We start from the raw sequence: 17,353 nt of genomic DNA, 5'->3' as shown, positions 1-17,353 counted from the left end.
ATAAATATGTATTTATCATAAGTTACTATCATCGTGAAAGGCAAATGTCATCTGTTTCTTGCCTCATTAGGGTTTCATAGGATGGACATGCATACCAAATCAATGAATGATTATTATTATTATACCGTGCAATGACAGTACTGATCGCTATTGTAAATACTGCATAACATACTGCTGTGTGTATACTTTAGGTACAGAGGATTAGCGTGGATTGCAGGGTACCAAAAACCAGATACACAAAAAGTCGGAGTGTTACTTGAAAAGTCAGGGAAAATACTGCGTGTGTTAAATGTGTACTATTGCTGAGGACGCATACAGGATACTTTATTGATTATTGCTGACACGTGATGGGTACAGTAGATATGATCATGATGGATATTGGCTAACTGCTCATGTTGTGGTGGAGGCGCGGTCTCGTCCCGCTCCTCACACCAGTCCCTCTCCCGAATACTGGAGCTCCACCATGTCCTCCAGGTCCTTCCTGACATCCGGGAAGCCCTGCAGCACCTCCCGAAAGTCATCACAGGACAGGCTGAAGCACTGGCAGTCAGTCAGCGCCTTGGCCGTGGCCAGATGTTTGCCTCTGGTCAGCACGCACGCCTCTGAGCGGCACACACACCACAGCACAGTTAATGAGCGAGCACGGACGCCCGCACAACTGACAATTAATCCCAGAGGAAAGAAAGAAATAAGCCGCGTTTTGGGGCTGCTTGGCTTAGAAAGACTTAAAGCCGGAGAATTAAATCAATCCCCGAGCGGAGAAGATAATACGTTGACCATGAAAGATGCTCACATTGCAAATGTGGCCGCTCACTTTAGGACGGGACATTTCACACGACCTCTGCTTTAACATGCCCCCCCCCCCACCTGACCTCGGATAGGCGGTACAAGATGGATGGCGGTAGAATTCTAGGAAATGGTTGGTCCTCCGATGGCCTTCACCTGGACCCTGTAGTTATTATTTTATTAACGGGGACCTACGAGGCTCGCTTTGGGCCCTTTGTGTTGAGTTGGGGACTCCTATCCGCCGGCTACACGCAAGGCTTTCTAGGTCTTCCACAGCCTGCACCTATTCCAGCTGGATTTAGAAAGAGCGGTAAATCAAGCACACCTCCAAAGAAGTCTCCGTCACACAGTTCCCTCTGGAAGGAGTCGTTCTCCTCCAGCACTTGGCCATGGTCGACGAAGAACATGCGGTCGCCCGGCACGTTCTCCCGGGTGATGACGTCTCCCTCCTGGTAGACCTCGTACTCCAACCTCTGAACCACGGAGCTGAGGAAGTTGTCGTCCTGACTCCGGAACAGCGGCATGTTCCTCAGCAGGCGGCTGCACATCACCGTCAGGATTTGCTGCAACGCCAGAGCCGACATTAGATGGAAGGCTGACAGCCGACAGTTAGCGTTAGCCTTGGGAACAACGGGGGGGGTCATACCTCCTTGAGCGCCGACGACACGGTATGCATGACTTCCTTCTCGTCAAACCACTTGCCTCCGTAGCGCGCCTGGTAGTAGTTGGTGATGCGCAGCTGCAGCTCCGGCGGGAGCTTCATGAAGGCCATGTAGTGCTCCAAGCGACTCATCTGAGGACATAGTGGTTGGCTTTGGACACCAGCATCTACAACTTCAACCAGAAGGTCCCCTGGTCTTTGCCCCCCACTGAAACACTTCCCATCTTCAAACTCATTTTGTAAGAGATATTATTCATATGATAAATATTAGTCAATGACAACACATCTCAACACTAAATGAAACTTCTTTTACTATTAAGGGAGAAAAACATCCAAACCTACATCACCCAGTGTGAAGAGCGAGGTGATCGCCCCCCCCCCCCCCCCCCCCGCTTCCATACATAACTTCAATGAGATGATTGAATGAGTTCTATCAGTGTGGAAACGGTTATAAAGCCATTTCTAAAGCTTTGGGACTGCAGCCAACCACAGTGAGAGCCATTATCCACAGATGGCCAACACATGGAATGGTGGTGAACCTTCCTAGGAGTGGCTGGCCAACGACTCATCCGAGAGGTCACAAAAGACCCCACAACAACATCCAAAGAGGCGCAGGCCTCACTTGCCTCAGTGAAGGTCAGAGTTCACGACTCCACCCTAAGACAGACACTGGGCAAAAACGGCCTGCAGTTAGCAAGTCCACCAAAGCACATGAAGACCTTGGAGCGGCCTAGTCCAAGTCCTGATCTGAATCCTATTGAGATGCTGTGGCATGACCTTCATGCAGGCTTCATGCTGGAAAAGCCTCCAATGTGGCTGAATGACAACAATCCTGGAAGAGACTCATTGCAAGTTAGCACAAACGTTTGATTGCAGTTGTTGCTGCTAAGGGGGGCCCAAGCACTTATTAGCGCTTCCTGTAATGGGATTTTCTATTTAGTAATAACAAGTTTCATTTCCATGTTGTTGTCATTGACTGATACTAATACTAATACTAATACTAATACTAATACTAATACTAATACTAATACTAATACTAATACTAATACTAATACCGCCACGTGCATACACCCACCACTTAGTAAAAACCAGGCTTTGCCACGCGTCTTAAAATAGAGCTCTGTCATCTGGAGGGCCAGGGGGTTCCTGGGGGGGCTGATTGGGTATTTATTTAAGGGGACCTCTTGGGAAGATGCCACTGCAGACACAACAGAGGGTGCCTTGGCACAGTCAGGAATGCCCCCCCCCCTCCACCATCCAAGGGGGCTAAGCTAACATGAGTGGAATGTTAGCGCTGCTAGCGTTGCTAGCGTTGCTAGCATGCAGTGGATGAAGGACACAACAGACAAACAGCTGATCAGCACCACAGCTCCGTATCTTTTGTGGCGTGCCGACCTTGCTCTTGTACTCCTTGGAGGCGGGGTCACTGTTGGCGATCATGGCGGTGGTGTTGGCCACCAGCACGGTGTACATCAGGCAGCCGGACACCATGCTGACCATGACGATCCACATCTCCACGTAATCTACCGACACAGGACACAAGGTCAACAGTGCTTCTGTGCCTTCACACTTCAACCCACGTGGAGGGAGGGGCCTCACTTGTGGGGGCGTCCATGGATCCGTAGGAGAGCGCGATCATCTGGGAAAGAGCCCGGAAAACTCCCCAAGAGTACTTCACGATGACCGTGGCATTCTGGAAGGAAGATGTTGCTCCTTAATGTCCGGCACCGCACGTCACAAACATTGACACCCCCCCCCCCCACCTCACAACTCATGGTTTCTGCTTGACTCCGCCCAAAATATGCATCATTAAGCTAGCTTTGCATATTTGGGGCCAGAATGAAAGGGGACCATTGTGCTCATTTTGGGCCCTTTCTTTTCAGATGGAGACTCCTATAGAGCAGCGCCACACAATAGCCCGCACACACAGCTTTCTAGATCTTCCACAATCTGCACCTATTCCAGAATTAATTCCACCCACGACCCACCTCCCGGCACGGCCACTCCTCTGTGATTGGTCCCACTCCCAAGTACTACTTCCGCACTACTGCCGACCCCCACTGTCTAATTTTGGCGGCACAGGAGTTGATAACGAAGGAATGAATCCTTGGGGAGCTACTTGACGAGTGCTTAGGCGCCACTGGTAGCCCACGACGCTGGTTGGAGACCCCTGACGAGCCACGCATGAACCTTAAAGAGCGGTCACGTAGACACTGGTGGCAAAAATGGAAGTCATCGCACCATCAGGTTTTCTTTTCGGACCCAGCAGTCAGTCGGGAACTCCTCCAGCATGGGAACAAAGTACTGGATGCAGCCGTTCCAGTGGCACAGCAGGAAAATCATCATGAACAGAGACAGGATGCGGAAGAAGAGACGCACCACCTCCAGGTTGGCGTTGGATACCTGGGAAAACAGGACAGTTTTCCACCTGATGTCCAATATTTGGAAAGAAAATGATGAAAAGTGCATAACTTTCTAAGCAGTTTCCTATTCCGCCAAAGCAATTCAGCATCAAATCGTTCGGCTCATTCGGGAATAGTTTGCTTTTATTCTAATATTTCTCAACATTCCCAGATCTTCCAAAAATCCCCGAATTCCACCAAACTTATACCCATTGAAAATGAAAGTTCCACCGTGAAAGCGTCCCACTCATGCAGGACTTTCCGACTCATCCAAAGTCATCCCAACTCATCCAAGCCATCCCAACTCATCCAAGCCATCCCAACTCATCCAAGCCATCCCAACTCATCCAAGCCATCCCAACTCATCCAAGTCATCCCAACTCATCCAAGCCATCCCAACTCATCCAAGTCATCCCAACTCATCCAAGCCATCCCAACTCATCCAAGCCATCCCAACTCATCCAAGTCATCCCAACTCATCCAAGCCATCCCAACTCATCCAAGCCATCCCAACTCATCCAAGCCATCCCAACTCATCCAAGTCATCCCAACTCATCCAAGCCATCCCAACTCATCCAAGCCATCCCAACTCATCCAAGCCATCCCAACTCATCCAAGTCATCCCAACTCATCCAAGCCATCCCAACTCATCCAAGCCACCCCAACTCATCCAAAGTCATCCCAACTCATCCAAGCCATCCCAACTCATCCAAGCCATCCCAACTCATCCAAGCCATCCCAACTCATCCAAGCCATCCCAACTCATCCAAGCCATCCCAACTCATCCAAGCCATCCCAACTCATCCAAGCCATCCCAAATCAAATGGTCCACTAGGCCAGGACATCCAGGCTACCTCTTTTTCACATGACTAAAAATGACACTTGAAACATTTTTTTTCTAGCGATAATTATTGTCACACGAGCCATATTGTACTGAGCAGCCTGGGTACCCCTCAAATGTTATTTTTCTGCAACTTGCCAAGAAGTTGTATTTCCTGTTCTGCGGTTATCATCACATTTCGAGTCTTTATCATTGTTGGCTTGAAAAAAGGCCCCTAAATATGTTTGAAGTAGTACAGTAGTACTAGTAGTAGTTCTTTACTCGCACTGACACCTAAGTTAACTCACCTAAGTTAACTCACCTAAGTTAACTCACCTAAGTTAACTTCTACTTTGGAGGGAATCAAACCACCGATAAGGTTTTTGTCCACGTCTAGAAACGAGCCTGGCTGAGAGTTTTTAAGGTTGCAAATGAAGTCATTGATGAGTTTTGGACGCTGCTAAAGAGTCAATCAAATGTCAATCATCTTCAACATCTGCTTACTTTCTCCACTTCGTTGAAGAAGCGGACCAGCCTGGACACCCGGGCCAGTCGGATCAGGCTGAGGATGCGCACAAACATGAGGATTCTCATCATCTTGGTGGTCTTGGAGGGGTTGTCGTCACTGTGGTAGTGCAAGTCCTGGCACACAATCACATCACACACACCGATGTCATCTTATTAGACCCCCCCGTCCCCCCGCCCCCCACCAAACAATGGCGCCATCTAATAATGTGCCTTATTACCGCAAACAGCAGTATGTAGCCAATAGGGAAGGCGGCAATAACGTCCGGAATGAACCAGGTCCTCAGGTAGCTCACTCGGATCTGCTTGATGTCCAGAATAGCTTCCTGGGAAAGACGAGAGCAGCATGACTCAGCAGATAGACTCATCTTTTTATCAGCTATTAATGCATGCGGGACACTTCATTAGGTACCCCCGCAAGGCAGCCCAGGCTCTGGCGGTGTCGTTTCCTGATGTCCAACGTCTCCCACACGCGACACGTTGGAATGGGAATACGATTTTTAAGTCGTACAAAGAGTTGTTGGAGTTTGAGCTGCTGCCTGCAACTCCTGTCTGGGAATTGAGCTTTTCCTTTGCATTCCCATCGTACGCCCCGGTTAGCGTGTCCTTCGCTCCACATCAGAGATTTAAGCCTGGCTTTGCGTACAAGGTGGTCCCATTGTGTTCAAGGTGGATTTGTACCCCAAAAATATTGTTGGATTTACATGATCATTACATATCATACATGATTGTCATCACTGGGGGCACGGGGGTAAGGGGGTACGGCCTGGACTGGCGGCCAGGGGGTCAGGGGGACCAGGGCGGCCGGGGCCACCAGGGGTGCCGGGGGGGCCAGCTCACCACCCGTTTGCTGCCTCCAAGAGCACAGATGGGCCGTGGAGCAGCTGATGTGCCAAAAGGTGAGCAGATGAAGCGCAGCTTAGTGTCTCTCACGCAGCCAATCCCTGTTACCAAACCCAACCGCAACGGCCAATTTCCCCCGTTCCCATGTGGTGGTGGGTGGGGCGTGGGGCGTGGGGCGGGGGTATTAATCTCGACTGATGTGCCTGTGGAGTAGATTACGGACAGGAGGCCTGCGCATGTGGTCTACACGGGGTTACAGTGCTCCAGATTGCGCCTGAAAATAGAAAGCGTGCGGCCGCCCTCACCTCGCCGTCCTCCGCGATGATGCCCATGCGAAAATTCAAGGCCACATCAATCAGGAAGAGCGTGTCGGAGAAGACATTAAAGCCTTCCCATGCCAGCCCGCCGGTCCGGTCCAGGAACGCTATCTCCATGGGGATGCCAATTAGGTTGAGGAACGTGATGGCCATCATGCCCATGATGTAGTAGCTCCTGTGGGAGGAACATCACACAAATGCAAGCCTTTATTCTTTCTTGTCGGATGGGGGGGGGGGGGTTGGTCCACGTCTCCATTGCGAGGCTCAAATAACTCTCTGCTGCGTCTCCTTTTTCACTTTGATCACCTTACTGGCGACAACAACACTGCAGGAGATAATGTGACTCTTCCTGGAATTCTTTCAGTCGGGCAACAAAAAGGAATTTGGCTCCCGTCTTTGTGGTAGTCTGAAATCCAGGACGACCAACATGGAAGATATTGGAATAACGATAGGAATATATAGGAATAAGATGTATCCATGTATTGGTCATAACTCTCTTCCACGTGACAAGTGAACCATCCCAACGTGAAACGTATATTTCATATTTCTGCTGCAGTCAACATGAGCATGAATATCCAAACGATTGTCAATATGAAATGTGACCAATTCACGCGGCCAACGTAAACATCAACACCAGGACCAGCACATGCGCGTTCAAAAGTAGATTTGAGTTCAGAGCAACTTTGTGGGCAGTTTAGGGGGGTGGGGTGGGGGCTGGGGGTGGGGGCTGGGGGTGGTCGGCGTGTGTCGTTACCTCAGGAGGCTGAAGGGGTGGATGACAAAGACGCCGCTCTGGAGTTGGCGTAAGCACTCCTTCTCCACCGCCACCTCGCTGCCGTACATGTACAGCGACTGGCGGTTTTGCTGCGGCAGGAGCAGGGCTCTCCACCCACAGGTGGCCCTGGAGCACCCCCCCCCCCGCCGCCGCCGCCGGACCCCTCAGTCTCTCCATGGCCGCCGCGGCACGGCTGGATCTCCTCATGGCACCATCCCTTCTTCTTCTGCCCTCCTCTGGGGGCCGCAAGGTGCTTCTCCGTGCAAGAGCTCAGCCTTAATGAAGGCGGGTGGTGGCGGGGCGAGGGGATGATGCCCAGCCTCCCTCGTCCTGGCTCGCCCCCTCGCTCTCTCCCTCTCTCTCTCTATTTCTGCATCCAATCTTTTCATTTCTTCTCTTTTCCTCTCAGCTCATCAACTATTCAGGACTTAACTTTCATCCTCCATCAATCATGCCGTGTCAAGAGGCTAAAGTCCATTCCTTATTCGGGGGGGTTGGGGAATGGGGGGGGGGGGGGGGCTCAGATGTAAGGAAACACTTGACTGTCACTTGATGCCTCTGCAGTTCCTCCTGTGTGGATCATTTACACATTAGTCAGGCACACGTGGGTTTTCATCGTTTTACTTAAGCCGCTGGCAGGAGGGATGGTGCCACATGACGGGATTAACTGTGAGGTCACGTCAGCGACAAAGGTGAATTCGTGGCGGCTTACATGGACCGCATGTTTTCTCGTGCGGAGGCGATTGTTTCCTTTTCACGACGCTGGAGGGCCGTCTTTCAAAGGCTGGCGTGCTGCAGCTCCAGGAAAACCCAGATGAAATTGAAAAGTACTTTCTGAGATCTTTCAATACTAAAGATGATTTCATGATGATTTTTTAGGGTTAACGACATATTCCTACGCACTTTGTGTTTTTGTGCGTGAGAGGCAAAAGGAGGTGATGATGCAACTCTGCTGATGCATTTGATGTCAGAGCACTTTTAAGCCATAAAAACGGCCACCAGGGGGCAGTAGGGCACCTGGTAGGAGCTGGCAGGAGGGGTGAGGGGGTGGGGGTATGTAGGGACATTTGAACACAATCACACGCACGGTTCACGTCCACATGACAAAATGCTAAATAGTTATTAGCACTCAAACAACCATGTTGGTATAGTTGAGATGTTTGAGCTGTCACAAATATTTGTGTCAAAGTGAAAGTTCTGTTTGAAATGGATCTTTTCCCCAAAGCCCACCTACGTATGATCTACTGCTGATTACCCAAGACTTTGTTTTCTCAACCGGCATGGAGCTTTATTGTCCTGGGAGGCAATTTGTTGGCTAATCAGCGGACTTGGAGAGAGACGAGAGCGCTCACTCTGCTCATTTTTTTGGCAAAAAATAGAGATAGGAGGGATGATGAGGACTCACACAAGGACTCATCATCATCAACACAGCACTAAAGCAGCACTAAAGCAGCAATGTGGCGCTTAGGCAGCAGCAATGTTGCCCCCCCCCCCCAAAAAAAAGGTAACTATCGTCCAGGCGGAGGCGAGCAAATGAATAATATGCAAAGCTTCCTGTTTGTTTAAACGGGACACAGCTGGTCGCTGGGAATGACTCAGGGCTTCTGCTTGCTTACGCATGGCTTTTCTTTTGCTGACGCACAGCAGGCATGTAAAAACACACATGCATTTTTCATATTTCAATACTCCCGAGCCCCCGCGTTCTATATTTTGTCCTGCCGGCAGCAGCTTGTACAGCATTCCAAGGAAAGGTCCCGCTTGTGGGGCTTGTCCTCATAAGATGAGCCGGTGCCAGCTGACTTTGGGTGGGCGGGGCTCGCTCTCGGCTGTCAATCACAGGACACGTACAGTACAAACTGTATGGCTCCAATTGGGGCATGTTTTTGGAATGGCGGCGGAAAATGCCGCAAAGGCCAAAAAGATACCGAACCCCAAATCGACCGGATGAGGGAAGTACTGCAGATTAGCTCATAAAACGGAACCCGAGTTTTGTGTTTGGAACTTATGAATTCACTTTGGGATGTTGGGCCCTGTCCGTACTAGCCGCTAGCATAGTGCTGCCAGACATCATGGCCATCAAAGCAAATGTAGCTTCAAATGAACAAAGTCATTGACTGATGATTTGGTGAATAGATATTGCATGCGTCGGGTCTTCGTCGTAATGCAAAAAAATAAATGAATAAATAAAGGCACCTGATCGTTCAGCGTGGTTATAATCCGTGTAAAGACTACATTTCCCAGAAGCCTGTGTCGCGGTCACGTGACGTTGTATAAAGCCACACTCGTGAAGGTGAAGCGGTAGTTAGCATCGTTCACCGGCTTCCCTCCCCCGGTAAGTATATATCTGTATATATGTATATCTGTATACATCTATACCCCGCCTTGGTCGTCTGTGCTCCTTTTAGTGATGTTATTGTGTGTGTTTTAGGGAACTTTTAGCGCTTGACATAACGGCGTGACTTTTAAGCTAGCTAGCGAGCTAGTAAACACATGCGTTATGCAATACAGGAACTAGGACTTCTTCAACATCAGCACAGCAAAACTCCGTAATGTTTCTTCTTAGTTCTTATTTATCTACAGTTCCGCCGTTTTAAATGATAGTTTGACGCGTCTAGTGGTTTCCCTTCCGCCCGAGGACACACCTCCATCCCTGCCCGTAATAAGAACGCCAATGTCGGCATAGCCTCTGTGGGAATATGTGCCGGTAAAAGGCTAATTTAGGTCATCTGAAATTGGCTGGGAAGATTACAAAATGAGGACATGTGTGACAGTTGGCCCGAGCACACTTGCTCATTGTTTGACCCGGCAATGCCAAGTTGGAATGGAAGGGAAGGAAACTGGAATTATTCCAGTTATGTGTGGCTCAGACCAGATGCATGGCTCCGAGAGGTGATGGATCCCATGCCATTTCTTTCTATCAAATGACCCATAAAGGCGGGTGTGGTGTACAGTGTGACTTGGACCAGAGCAGAGGATCCTGAAGGATTATTCCTGTGTGCCACGCAGCCAGAAGATGTCGACCGTGTCTGCCGCCAGCGTGGAGCCGCCATCCGTGAGCCAGGGCGGCGAGGTGAAGAAGCCGCTGAGGCCGTGCTGCGCTTGTCCTGAAACCAAGAAAGTCAGAGATGCATGGTAACTATCCCGTTTGGGGGCAACCTCCTCTTAAAACAGCCTGTGATCTGGGTTTTTCCTGTTCTCTAGCATCATTGAGAAGGGGGAAGAGGAATGCACGGCGCTGATTGAGGCTCACAAAGATTGCATGAGGCAGCTTGGATTCAAGATTTAATGGCTCCCTCCAAGGTGGGCGGGTCTGGCAGCGGTGTGACGCGTCGGCCATGGGAGTCCGGCGGCTGTGTGAAATGCTAAGTTTAGGACCCGAGCATGCCTCTGATGTCTTTCCGTGCAGCCCGCCGCCCGCCTCTTGTCGTCTGACGTCGCAAACGCAAGACAGGCCAGCCGCTCACTTCTTCCCCTCTTATTTATTCCACGCGTGAATGATGTACTTTTATTTTGGAAGAATGTGAGGAATGTGTGAAAAGAGCTTTGTGCTGTTGGAATAGAATAAAAGTTCTATGCAATAAGTTTGTGCTTGCTTTGAAGAGCGGACTATGTATTATTAACGGGGGAGCGTCTCCTCCCTGTGAATGGCTGCTGTCCCTGGTATGCACTTAGGCTTAAAATAACTGCAGTCAATACTTGACATATCTGCATTCTTCCTCTGTTGTGGGCCTGGCACGCTGATGCTGCTTCACACTCCTCGCGAAAAAACCCACTCAACACATGCGGCTAAAAGCCACGCTGACAGCGTTTGTCCTTGGACGCCAAGTCCTTTCAATGTGCAGTACAAGTACTTGCAGTAGTTGCAGTACTTGCAGTAGTGGGACACGCTGGGTAGGATCCAGTATGCTAGGAGGTCTGGATCTAATCCAAACTTTCTAGCAATGTAAACGTAACATTGGTGTTCCGTTTTACCTGTAGATTTAATGTCAAACCAGCTTTAATCTGGATCTGATGGGGGGGGGGGATTTCTAAACTGAATGTATTTAATTGGAATACATTTGTAGTGTGTAACATTTGAGGCTTTAATGTGAAACCAGACTTGATCTAGATCTGATCCCAATTCTGCAGCAATGTAAACTGTACCATGTTAAAGTTGCATTGAACACGAATGTGTCATGAAGTCCGCTTATCATTGGAGTCTAACAAAGTGGACCGTGGCTCTGGTCTTGTTTTTTAGTCTGGGATGGACTCGTGGGGCGGGCGGGACCGCTGAGCATGTGAGGCAGGAGGCGGATATTTTTACCTGAAATCTGACCTGCTGGCTCCAAATGTGTCCTGATCCACTGACCGGGCCGGCCGTGTTGGCGTCGGAACCAAGAGACCCACTTCAGACAGAATCAGAACCTCTGGAGGCATCAGTGCCACAAATTCGTTCTTCCCCTCCCACTTCCTGCCCCCCGCCCCCCCAAGTTATGTTAAGCAGCGGGCCTGCTTTGTGTCCGCCACTCTGTCCTCCTTGGGTTTCAAGTCCAAACATGGTGATCCTTGTGGGACGCTACGGAAGCCCCCCACCCCCTTATCCGCTCCCCTCCAGCTGTTGGCTCCAGAGACAGAGCGGCCACCAGCAGAGAGAAAGGAAGGGGAGCATAATGAGACCAGAACCCTGTTCTAGCTGTCCTTCCACAACGTCTTAGCGCTGCACGCCAACTTTTAGTTGCGAGTCCTCAGATCTTTGGATCTTTTATAGTCCATTTCCAACATGAGCGGGGAGGACTGGACCCTGCTGGACCGCTTGTTCTCCGCTCCGGTCTGCAACGGCTGGAGCAACGACACAGAGGGTGCCATCTACCACCTGGGCAACACCATGCTCTTCCTGGGCTACATGGGGGGCAGCGGGGCCTACGGCTGCCTCTTCATCTTCGGCTTCCTCACCCCCTCCTTCCTGTGCCTGACCCTGTGGGGCTGGCTGACCGTGTGCGGCCTGGACGTCGCCACCTGGAACCTGCTCCTGCTGCTGGCCTGCCTGGGCCAGATCTGCCACCTCCTGTACCGCCTGCACCAGGAGGGCCTCCCCGGCGAGGAGATGAACGCCCTCTACCAGGACGTCTACCTGCCGCTGGGCGTGCCCGTCCAGGTCTTTAAGGAGATAGCGGCCGCCTTCGAGAACAAGGTGCTGGAGATGAAGGCTGGGGAGACGTACGCCGTGGAAGGCAAGACGCCCATCGAGCAGCTTTCCTTCTTGCTGTCTGGGAGGTAGGTGCTGCCGTGGGTCTCCTTGACCCTTCATTCTCCGTCCAGCCTGGATGGCCAACCATGGTTACTGTGGCTCAAACGTCTTGTCGAGGGACAGGTCAGCTTGGCCATACCGTAAAGTAGTCAGTGTGCAGCTTAGCCTAGACTTAGCCCAGGCATTACCGTGGAAATATCTGGCAACACAAGTAGCTTGCCTCCAAGCGTGGTGGCCGTGGTGGCCGTGGTGGCCGTGGTGGCGTGCATGAGTGCTGCCGGCCCCAGTGCTGTGCGGGTTTGGCATTGCGAAGCAGACATGGAGGAGGACGAGGATGCCAAGAGGATGAAGGTAGTAGTAGTAGTCACAATTTGGACATTGGAGGTGTGCTCACGGGCGTTGCCACATGTATGAGTGCCAGTAAAGGGCTGCTCCAAAGTATCGTCAAACAGGAAGGCAGGTACTGCGTGTAGTAAAGCAGGAGTCATAGGTAGTACACTAATCAATCTGCCAGTACTATAAAAGTATTTTGGTCTCTGTGGCTGCCAGTCTTTCATACTGAAAGTACATTTTTGTGACGTGTCGGAGGGGTGAGCTGGTGCAGGTTTGATTCCAGTGGTTTAGCTGTGAGGAGCAGACCTCAGTTAGCTTCATTAAGAGCGCAGCACGGCCAAGAGTATGCGGAGCCCACTACGGCGGGGTCAGCTCATGCCCGAAGGCTCTAATCTGCATCTACATGGAAGGCTTCCCGAGCAGATGTTGGACTGAACCTGCCTCCAGCAGCAACCGTACGAGGCCCCACACGCCATTGTTGTTCCTGTGTTGCCAACAGCTTGGCCTGCTGGTTGGGGCTCGTTATCTTCACTACAAACTACTCTGGTTTTTGGGACGCGTGACCACAAGAGGAGCAGAACTCATGACTCATCAGAACATGGATCTGACGTAAGGTTCGAGCTAGCTGGCTGTCACCTCAGCCCACATCCACCAGCCCTGAGATCCTGGAACCAGATTAGCAGTCTTGTTGCTAGGCAGCTTTCATGGGGCTGTATCGGCACTGCCCCGTGTGGAGGATGCCAGCGGGTGCGTCCTGCGCCCCCTGACGCTTTAAAGAGCCGCAGCGGACCACCAGGTGACGCCGACAGCCCCGGTGCTGCTTTCAGGCTGTGGGGGTCTGTGGATGCGGGTTGGAGCCCCAGCCAGGGTGCAGGGCTGAACCACGTGGTCCACTTGGACCTCTGATCATGTTTCAACGACACGATGCCTTTAGATGATCATCAAAGTCTTCTATGCTATACCTATGGGGTTCTTTTACGGAAATCTGGTGGGAATCAGTGGGAAATGTTCCAAAGTGTAGACCGCAGTCTGACACCTCGGCTTCAACGACCTTGAACGGGGTCGTCTGAAGCACCCAAAGTCTACCTACGTGACAGCCCAAGTTGGGAAGAGATTACAAGGAAGACGGGGCGTAACAATGACGCGTGTGAAAGGAGAAAAGGGGGTGTAAAGGATGTTGCACGTCCTGGATGATCTCCATCCACGTCGGCCCTCCCCCGACGGATGGCTTTATCCGCAGGCCCACAAGAGTGTATGATCTACCTATTTGACCATCCAGCAGAGATGGTGAAGGTGACCTCCACAGCTTCCTCCATCACTGGCTAATCTCGCTCTGTCCCCTCTCCAACCTTCTCTCCCTCTCTCTCTCTCCCTCTCGCTCTCTCCCCCTCCCTCCCTGTCGTCACGTCAGGATCAACGTATCTCTGGAGGGTCAGTTCCTGCACTACATCCACCCGCACCAGTTCCTGGACTCCCCCGAGTGGGAGTCTCTGAGGCCCAACGAGGAGGGAAAGTTCCAGGTAGTTTTTTAGAATATAAGAATGAATAAATACGTGTTGTTTTGTGGTTAACTACAGCCTATTATTAGTCATATTCATATTACAGGGTCCCTGACATGATTCATCAACTTAGCTTAAATATGTTTCCTAATTATGTTATACGTTGTTCCATTTCAGAAACCCTTTTCAAAATGCGTTTAGCGTACTTTCAAGGTAAAGGTGTTCCTTGGAAGCGCTCATCAGCGTCTCTTTCTCTGCACTTGTCTTAAAGCTTAGTCTTTGACTAAATGACTCAATGACTCAATGACTCAATGACTCAATGACTCGGATACTGTGAACATCCAGCAGCAACACATGTGTTTTGATCTACCTGGAGAGGCGTTTGTTTACTTTAGCCGAGCTACAAAAACATTCCATTTCTAAATTAGCAATCCCACTTAGTCACTAATTAACGGTGATGATGGAGGCCTTACTCTACTTCCTACGTATGACTGGCAGGTCACACTGACAGCAGAGGAAGACTCCCGCTACATTTCCTGGCGCCGCCGCCGCCTCTTCTCGCTGCTCTCCAAGGAGCGCTACGTGGCCCGTCTCTTCTCCGTCATGCTGGGCTTCGACATCGCAGAGAAGCTCTACAACCTCAACAACAAGCTCTACATCAAGAGCGGCGTGCTGCTGGACATCCGCCTGCCCAGCCTCTACCACGTGCTGGCGCCCTCCTCGCAGAGCAGCGACGACGGCGGCGGCCCCCCAAAAGAGCCTCAGGGTCAAGCACCGGCCCCGCAGAGGTGGGAACTCGACCAGTCTCACCCTTCCCAGCCACGGCCCCAGGGACAAGAGAAGACCTCCGTGGACGAACCCCCCCAACAGGAGCACCTCCAGAACCCGTGGGTGTCGGACCCCGAGATGCCCTCCGGTGAGGACTCCACCAGCCTGGTCCTGGAGGACTTTGCTGATGTGGCGGGCTCCCTAATGGACTATGGCAGTGAGAGGGATTATTTGCGGTAAAGGGGCTGGGTTCTGGAGCTAACACACTGGGTCACCACTTAAGCTACATGTAAGTACCTCACCTGGGCACCGGGCGGCGCTTCAAACACTGGCTTGCAGCGCACGGCTTGTACTAACCTGGAACGATGACGTCGTTATCATCCTAGCGTGTTTCATTAGCTTGTTTCAATCCCGCCATCGGTTGTTAGCATGGTTGGTTTCCCGTAAGGTCTGTTAGCATCAGGGAAAGTTCTGTTAGCATCACTCAAGGTCACTTAACGTCACTACCTGTCTGTTAGCATGAGTGCTAATATTCCTAGAGTCGTCCAGCCATCTACCAGAAACCTTTGAAGGTAGTTCTATGTTTTTTTTTTATGCCGATGCCAATACCAATTTTTTTCCATCACCCTTAGCTGATGGCCAATTTTGCTTGGGCCGATATTTGTGGCCGATACTGCTTTTGCTCCCTCAATTTACATGAAGAAATGCCAATGTACGATATATAAAACATTTCTCTTCATTAAAGTGGGTGTTGTGCACGCTAAAGACCACTGATAGCAGACACGGCTGCTCCAATCCGTCTGCTAGCATGAGTCCAAATAGTGTTGCCGTCGTCAAATGTTCCATGAGCAACTTTTGAAGGTCTTTTTGCATCAGTCAAATGTCTTTTAACTCACCTCGACAGCAATGCTACCAGTCCCAAATATTGTTAGCTTCATCACACGTTCAATGAGCAACTTTTGAAGGTCCGTTAGCATCAGTAACGTTTGTCAAGGTCAGCCAGTGTCACAGAATGTCTGCTAGCATGGGAGTGGCTTTTGAAGGTCCGTTAGCATCAGTCAAGGTCGGTTAATGTCACTCAATATCCGCTACATGAGTCCAAAAACTGTTAGCATCGTGAGCAACTTTGAACTTTGCAAGTCTGAAAGCTTCATGGAAAGTTTTCCATACATCCATTTTGTACGGCGCTTATCCTCATAAAAGTTTTGTTAGCATCATTTGAGGTCCTGCTAGCATTGTGCTAGCATCAGTGTTTGCTTGAGCCAAACATTGTCCTTGATGGTCAGTTGTCATCATCAATGAAGGCTCCATGATGGCTGTTAGCATTTGTCAAGGTTTAGTTAGCATGGACGAGCAAACAAAAAGCTATAAATTGAATAATTGTATCCTGAGTTCCCAAAGGGATACCCGGGTTAAGGTGACGCCATCTTACCTGTTCTCGTGCTGAAGTGTTCCGTGACGTGTTATTGACGGCGTGGCGGTGTGTGTTCCGCTTGTGTCCACAGGGGGCGGCAGCGACAGGACTCGGGCTCCTCGCTTCCAGAGGAGCGTCCGGGCGCCGCTAGCTCCGACCGACACGCCCAAACTGTGACTTCATCGATGAAGGTGTTCCAGCCATGTCTCCTTTCCTTCAAACGACTTCAACATTTGGACCACAGCTTACTTTTCTTGGTGGGACTCTGTTTTCCTCGTAGTGTCGTGGCTTTTATTAGACAGTTTGTAGAAATAATCATGCTAACATTCTGGTTCCACACAAACACCTTGTACAATGTGACATTTCTACCCCAGGGGGCCAACGTTTGTACATAAAGCGGACTACTTCCTGTCACATGACCACTTTCATAGGTTTTCATAGATTTGTTCAGACGGCACGTCTTTCAGAACAGGAAGTCCTTTGGCAATAAAAGCATGAAAAGACGAAGCTAAAGTATAAAGGTACTTAAAGTACAACGGTATTAAAGTATAAAGAAGGACAAGGAAGAAGTTTTAAGATAAGTCAAAATAAGTGAAGAAAGCAAACAAGTACAAGTGTGAAGTGTTTGTACTTCTATTTGATCCATGAATGTATTGTCCAAAGTACCACCAGCCAGCCCAATGTAGGATTAGAAGTGGAATCAAGTTTCACTTCTTGGCCCAGACACCAGGTATGAAATGGGTGCTCCTGTATTTGCATACAGTAATTCAAGATTCAAGCCAGCATGTCGTCTTGGAAGTACTGGTACAGAAGATCCACCGTAAAAACAATAGACCCCACTTTGGCTAACATTAGCTAAATATGCGTCACGCATGTGGAAGTATATTAGTATAGATGAAGGACAATGTACAGCATGATGATGATGATGATGAAGAAGAAATATTAAAAACTTGCTGTCGCAGCGCTTTCCTTCTTTCATCACG

The 17,353-nt window shown here is 50.3% G+C and overlaps 3 protein-coding genes across 12 annotated transcripts; 2 read left to right on the top strand and 1 right to left on the bottom strand.

Annotated features, from left to right (window-relative positions):
* Nucleotides 1-66: 66 nt before the first annotated feature.
* On the bottom strand, nucleotides 67-16,539 carry hcn5 (hyperpolarization activated cyclic nucleotide-gated potassium channel 5). 7 transcript variants are annotated; one of them, XM_058083027.1, is made up of 12 exons: nucleotides 16,389-16,539; nucleotides 15,314-15,406; nucleotides 7,109-10,233; nucleotides 6,343-6,529; nucleotides 5,416-5,520; nucleotides 5,174-5,311; nucleotides 3,689-3,850; nucleotides 3,047-3,140; nucleotides 2,843-2,970; nucleotides 1,433-1,579; nucleotides 1,112-1,349; nucleotides 76-602 (listed from the first exon to the last, which is right to left on the bottom strand). In XM_058083027.1, exons 3-12 carry the CDS (start codon nucleotides 7,195-7,197, stop codon nucleotides 427-429), a joined length of 1,464 nt encoding a protein of 487 aa, XP_057939010.1. In that variant the 5' UTR covers nucleotides 7,198-10,233; nucleotides 15,314-15,406; nucleotides 16,389-16,539; the 3' UTR covers nucleotides 76-426. The 7 variants fall into 7 exon arrangements, with proteins under 7 accessions (XP_057939013.1, XP_057939016.1, XP_057939015.1 ...); XM_058083031.1 differs by having other exon boundaries at nucleotides 10,093-10,233; XM_058083029.1 differs by lacking the exon at nucleotides 15,314-15,406 and having other exon boundaries at nucleotides 16,389-16,405.
* LOC131136320 (cytochrome c oxidase copper chaperone) lies at nucleotides 8,985-10,710 on the top strand. Of its 3 annotated transcripts, none has more exons than XM_058083045.1 (3): nucleotides 8,985-9,461; nucleotides 10,081-10,261; nucleotides 10,331-10,710. In XM_058083045.1, exons 2-3 carry the CDS (start codon nucleotides 10,143-10,145, stop codon nucleotides 10,413-10,415), a joined length of 204 nt encoding a protein of 67 aa, XP_057939028.1. In that variant the 5' UTR covers nucleotides 8,985-9,461; nucleotides 10,081-10,142; the 3' UTR covers nucleotides 10,416-10,710. The 3 variants fall into 3 exon arrangements, with proteins under 3 accessions (XP_057939028.1, XP_057939027.1, XP_057939026.1); XM_058083044.1 differs by having other exon boundaries at nucleotides 8,986-9,461; nucleotides 10,064-10,261; XM_058083043.1 differs by having other exon boundaries at nucleotides 8,989-9,461; nucleotides 10,136-10,261.
* Nucleotides 11,723-17,316, top strand: popdc2 (popeye domain containing 2). 2 transcript variants are annotated; one of them, XM_058083037.1, is made up of 4 exons: nucleotides 11,723-12,382; nucleotides 14,101-14,209; nucleotides 14,687-15,245; nucleotides 16,462-17,316. In XM_058083037.1, exons 1-3 carry the CDS (start codon nucleotides 11,889-11,891, stop codon nucleotides 15,194-15,196), a joined length of 1,113 nt encoding a protein of 370 aa, XP_057939020.1. In that variant the 5' UTR covers nucleotides 11,723-11,888; the 3' UTR covers nucleotides 15,197-15,245; nucleotides 16,462-17,316. The 2 variants fall into 2 exon arrangements, with proteins under 2 accessions (XP_057939020.1, XP_057939021.1); XM_058083038.1 differs by having other exon boundaries at nucleotides 11,729-12,382; nucleotides 14,687-15,104; nucleotides 16,462-17,313.
* Nucleotides 17,317-17,353: the final 37 nt, after the last annotated feature.

This window comes from Doryrhamphus excisus, chromosome 9 (genome assembly GCF_030265055.1).
Source record: "Doryrhamphus excisus isolate RoL2022-K1 chromosome 9, RoL_Dexc_1.0, whole genome shotgun sequence".
NCBI classification, from domain to species: domain Eukaryota; kingdom Metazoa; phylum Chordata; class Actinopteri; order Syngnathiformes; family Syngnathidae; genus Doryrhamphus; species Doryrhamphus excisus.
This window is presented reverse-complemented; position numbering and strand designations above follow the sequence as displayed.